This window comes from Alosa sapidissima, chromosome 10 (genome assembly GCF_018492685.1).
Source record: "Alosa sapidissima isolate fAloSap1 chromosome 10, fAloSap1.pri, whole genome shotgun sequence".
Lineage (NCBI taxonomy): Eukaryota > Metazoa > Chordata > Actinopteri > Clupeiformes > Clupeidae > Alosa > Alosa sapidissima.
Window position 1 is genome coordinate 37,171,147 of NC_055966.1, and position 6,000 is coordinate 37,177,146.

Sequence of the window (6,000 nt, forward strand, 5' to 3'; positions counted from 1 at the left end):
CACATTTAACACGCAAAATCAATTAGGAGTCGACCAAAGGACAGCAGGACTGATGTGAGAATGAAGAGAGAGAGAGCAGAGAAAGAGTGAGAGAGAGAGGACAAGAGAAAGAAGGATAGAGGGAGGGATAGAGAAAGGGAGAAAGAGAGAAAAAAGAAGAGAGAACATGAGAGAAAGAAAAAAGAATAGTAGAATGAGCGAAAAGAGAAAAACAGAGAGAAATGAGAGAAAAGAAAGAATAACTAAAAGAGAAAGGAGAGAGCAAGACAGACAGGATGAGAGAGAGGGAGAGAAGAAAGAGAGCAGGAGTAGGTACCTCTGGTGAATTTGGGAGTGGGTTGCTGAGTGGGAGCTCCTGTGTGTCCACCCCTGCCACGACCTCACACTTGGTCTGATCTCCCTCCTGTGTGTCCCCCCCTGCCACGACCTCACACTTGGTCTGATCTCCCTCCGTGCTCAGGGACTCCACATCCTGCCGAGGCCTCTCCTCTACAGCCTGCCTCCGCCATTCCTCCTACACACACACATATACACACACACACACATATACACACACACACATATACACACATATACATATACACACACATACACACACACACACACATATACACACACACACACACACATATACACATATACACACACACACACACATATACACACACACACACACACACACACACATATACACACACACACATACACACATATGCACACACACACACACATATACACACACACATACACACATATACACACACACACACATATACACACACACATACACACACATACACACATATACACACATATATACACACACACACACACACACACATATACACACATAAAACAGCGCTACATTATGATCACTTAAATAACCTCCAAGTGTAAACCAAGTGTGTTTGCTCTATGATTCCTAATGGTCTTTTTAATGTTGACTGAGGTACGGTCAGGTAGGCACATTGTACTAGTCACAGGCCATATTGCAATATGAGACTATATCTCACGTCAGATCTCTTTAGATGAACAGTCACACAGTAAGTGCAATATGAGACTATGGGCGTGTCTCATTTCAGGGGCCGGATGCTTCAGAGCATTCGTGCTACCTAGCACTGGTCTTCTGTGACCGCATAGACCGGACCTGGCTGGACCAACGTTTTTTTAAATGGGACGGTCTAGCCCAAAATAACGCCCTGTTACGTCATGAGCCCAAGTAGGCCAACTGATCTTTCTAACTCATGTTCGTGAAAAGTATCCGTTCAGATCAACGTGTTACGTTTAATGTATAGGCTACAATAATATGAACTAGTCATGGGCGGATTATGAACTTTCGGGCCCCTGGGCCCAGATGTATTAAGGGCCCCCCACTTATTGTCGTATATGTGGGGGGTTTGGGGGTCCTCCCCAGGAATTTTTTTTAATTTGTTTGATGTGATTTCCTGTATTCTGGTGCATTTTGGGGATGGCCAATACTAAATTCAATCAGATTCATAGCCTACATCCTGATTTGTTGATATTGAGGCAATGATTCCATGTAAAGGCTTGGGCTTTAGGGCCCCCTGACCCCTTGGGCCCCTGGGCCTGGGCCCGGTAGGCCCGTGCAGTAATCCATCCCTGGAACTAGGCTAACTGAGTGAAAGCAATCATCAATCCATTCGAATTATTAAAAAGATATACAATTATGCAAGTCCTTCCAAACTAAAAGGATTGAGTTTTATTTTAGCTGCTGCTCCTTTCTCTCATTTAGCATGTTTACATTGATTCATTTAGCATGCCTTTGCCACAAAATAGATTGATATAGTAGGCTATTTTCTTAATGCACGTTTACAGTGTTAGGGATCAGACTTGCTTTAGGCTTACTGGCTATGTTAGGCTACACCTGCGAAAACTATGCTGTGATCTACAGCGGCATCGTGTGTGTCATGCTGCGGTTCAAACACATTCATTTGAACTGATGAAATTGTATTTGCTGCTTTGCTAATGAACAAATTAATAATTTATCAAAATTAATTTGTTATTTTCCGTCCATATAGTCACAAACAGACGCTTTAATAAACCTTTGGTGGATGTAATCCTCCCTTGAACTAATTATAGCCTTTATGCAAAATGCCATCAACTAGTTTCTTATGTGTTGTTTAACGGTCTTCTAGTAGCCTAGCCTAAGTCGTGGAAAATAGTAATAGACTACTGACCAGTAGTGATGGGCAAATTAAGCTTTGGTGAACCACTGAACCACAGCAGTGTGAACCTAGCGACACTAGCTGAAAAGCAAAAAGATGGCCGCCACACATACATTTTTCAACATAAAAGTCCTTAGCAAACCAATATTTTTGGTTACATATACTGGTTTGGGTAAGGACTTTTATGTTGAAAAATCTACATGTGGCAGCCATATTGGATTTTTTCATTAGTGTTGCTAGCTTCACACTGCTGTGGTTTAGTGGTTCACCAAAGCTTCATTTGCCCATCACTACTGACCAGTGATCATATCTAAGCATGTTAATATGACTTGTTGATGAATCATTTCAATTTGAAATGTTTGAGTTATTTAGGAAGTGGTTCTAAATTTAGGTTTCATACGGAAATCGGCTACATAGCTTAACCATAGTTCACACTGAAACCCGATCATTTAATTTAAATGTTATTAAACCGTTTTTTAAAGGTTTACATGTGTAGGCTCTTCCGACTGTCTCGCCATGTCTTGAATGAAACGTCATAAACATATCGAATCTTGTGGAGCCAGGTAGGCCGCGAAGCATACACCCGATGTTTCGGGGAAAAGAAGGGTGGATGCTATGGGTGGATGTCACTCCCCGATGTGAGTCGCTACCGGATGTGAGTCGCGCATTCGTCACTTTGCTACTTTGCGACTACCAGTGCTGTTAGCCACAGAATAATGACATTAGCCTACACAGCAGTCTGTCAGTTCCAGATTAGAGGCTGAAGTAGCCTGCTAGCGAGAGACTTCTGTAATATCAATAAAAATTGACCTATAACGAAGTTTGTTCACTGCTGGCAAGTAAGTAAGCAATCAAGCACAACAAAGGCTGTCACTTGAATGGCGTTTGCTAACGTTAGCAATCAAACAATCTTAGATAGCTAAAACGTTTTTGAAACAGAAAAGTTAATTATTTTATGGATTTCAGTCGGATCCCTTGGCGTTGTGCCGTAAAACCTATCAATCTGAGCATGCGTGACTCACATCGGGTAGCGACTCACATCGGGGAGTGACCACTGATCTATAAAGAACACGTAGACCGGTTGCGTCATAGTAGCGCGACTAGTGCTGTCCCATTTCGTGGGCTCCTTCGAATTCGGCCGACAAATCCACTGTCACTCCCACTGATCTATAAAGAACACTGGATAGCGCAACTACTTCTTTATAGATCAGTGGGAGTGACAGTGGATTTGTCGGCCGAATTCGAAGGAGCCCACGACATGGGACAGCACTAGTCGCGCTACTATGACGCAACCGGTCTACGAATCTGGCATTAGAACCATGTAGCCAAAGATTGTTAAGGCGGAGCCAATCTTTGATGTAGCCAAAGATAATCAACCATCTTTGATGTAGCCCCTGAAATGAGACACGCTCAATATCTCACGTCAGATCTCTTTAGATGAACAGTCATACAGTAAGTGCAATATGAGACTATATCTCACGTCAGATCTCTTTAGATGAACAGTCATAAGTGAATGAAAAAGAGAAGAAAGAAAGAAAGAAAGAAAGGAGGAGACTCACCCTTTCCTTCAGTAAGCGCTCCCTCTCGGCTTTTGCCTCACGGAGTTTCCTCTCAATCTCAACAAGGTCAAGCAGACCTAAACTGGGACTGCAAAACAAGGAACAGCTTCATTATGCACTTATTTAATCATAGACACAATGCACACACACACACACACACACACACACACACACACACACACTATACAAACAGGAACACACACACATACATAAACACATGCAAGGTATAATATCACAGAATCTAGCTTATCCATCCATCCACCCATCCAGTACACATTAATTATTTGACATTCATTTATAATCATTTATATAATCGTCCATGTGCAATACCAATGCTATGGAGTGCTATGTGCATCTGTTTCATTTGGCAAAAAAATGGATCAGATTCACAACTCCTAAAACTGTAGCTTCAAAACACAAATAGATAAATGCAGTCTGGTCACTCCAGCTGAATAAAACCTGCTTTACTTCTCTCTTTGACTTTGTTGGGACCTTGTCATAAGGCCAAGCAGGAAATGCATTGAAGCTTTAAACTAAGTTTTCATTAAGACAGAGCGCACAATCATTTTCCACACCCATGCACAATGTGAAGCTCACCGCACAGGCATTTCAAGCTACGTGCCCAACAGATGGTAAAACCACAAACTCTCACCTTTCACTAATCACAGCTACGTGCCCAACAGATGGTAAAACTAACCACAAACTCTCACCTTTCACTAATCACAGCTGACTAAACACAGTATAAATGATCCAACCTACCTGATCCAAAAAACAGCCTGTTTCTACACATTACAACTATAGTATGTGGCAACTGCTGTAAATCTAGCATTAGGGCCTTCAGTCAGGTAGATAGCAGTTGTAACTAACGGCCAGGGAGTTCATTTGAAAAGATGAACCTGTTTACTGAGACCTTTGGGAATGTCATCATATCATTCAAATGAGAACAGAAGAGTCGGCTCACATTCTTTTTTTCCAAGCGCAGTCTGGGTCCAGCACCTGTGACTTCATGTTTTGGATGCATGAGTCTTTCACCATTCTTTAGCGGTGACACCGATGCACTTCTAACTGGGTGCAATCCCAAACTCATAAATGTGCTCTGAGCTGAGCCGTGCCGTGTCGTGATGTGCCGTGCACGCTGAAGTCATTCAGCAGGTAAACGATCTCTGCAGGCTTGCAGTGCTGTGCTGTGCTGTGCACGCTGAAGTCATTCAGCAGGTAAAGGATCTCTGCAGGTGTGTGCTGGCGTGTGCAGACGCCGGGTCTGGAGCTCACCTGGCGAGCAGGTGTGTGCTGGCGTGTGCAGACGCTGGGTCTGGAGCTCACCTGGCGAGCAGGTGTGTGCTGGCGTGTGCAGACGCTGGGTCTGGAGCTCACCTGGCGAGCAGGTGTGTGCTGGCGTGTGCAGACGCCGGGTCTGGAGCTCACCTGGCGAGCAGGTAAAGGATCTCTGCAGGCTTTGTGTGCTGTGCTGTGCTGTGCTGTGCTGTGCTGTGCTGTGTGTGTGCTGTGCTGTGCTGTGCTGTGCTGTGCTGTGCTGTGTGTGATGGCTGTGCTTGTGCTGTGCTGTGCTGTGCTGTGCTGTGTGTGTGTGTGCTAGCGTGTGCAGACGCCGGGTCTGGAGCTCACCTGGTGAGCAGGTGTGTGCTGGCGTGTGCAGACGCCGGGTCTGGAGCTCACCTGGCGAGCAGGTGTGTGCTGGCGTGTGCAGACGCCGGGTCTGGAGCTCACCTGGCGGCGCGTGAGCTGCTGGCGCTGTTGCAGGGTGTGAGGAAGCCGTTGGTGTGGTTGTAGGCGTGCCGGTGGCCGTTGGTGGCGTGACCGTTGCTGTGGCGATGGGAGGTGGAGGAGAGTGGCCGCGGAGGGGTCAGCATCTCTGGGGTGAGGCCGTCGCCATGCATCCTCCCGATCACTGCAAAGTGAGAAAGTGAGTGTGTATGAGTGTGTGTGTGTGTGTGTGCATGTGTGTGTGTGTGTGTGTGCGTGCGTGCGTGCATGCGTGTGTGTGTGTCTTTCATCTGGTTTATGCAGTGCACAGACCAGGACATATTCCCACAGCCACTGACCATGTCTAAATATGTATGCACAGACCAGGACCACTGACCATGTCTAAATATTTATGCACAGTCACATGTCGATCTAGCCTGGCGGGCCATCCTATATCATTGAAATGTATAGTCTGGAATCGAACCATTCACCTCGCTTAATCCAAGGGGCGGGCAGAGAATTGTCTTTTAAACGGCCTAGGCATGCAATAG

At 45.4% G+C, this 6,000-nt stretch overlaps 1 protein-coding gene across 3 annotated transcripts in view; it reads right to left on the reverse strand.

Moving 5' to 3' along the window:
- phldb3 (pleckstrin homology-like domain, family B, member 3) overlaps positions 1 to 6,000 on the reverse strand; it is a 32,497-nt gene that overhangs the window by 3,176 nt on the left and 23,321 nt on the right. For all 3 annotated transcript variants that reach the window (XM_042108127.1, XM_042108126.1, XM_042108128.1), the window contains exons 10-12: positions 5,474 to 5,654; positions 3,746 to 3,833; positions 317 to 514 (exon numbers count right to left, since the gene is read on the reverse strand). In XM_042108127.1, coding sequence (XP_041964061.1) covers positions 317 to 514; positions 3,746 to 3,833; positions 5,474 to 5,654 — 467 coding nt within the window. The remainder of the gene's footprint in view (positions 1 to 316; positions 515 to 3,745; positions 3,834 to 5,473; positions 5,655 to 6,000) is intronic.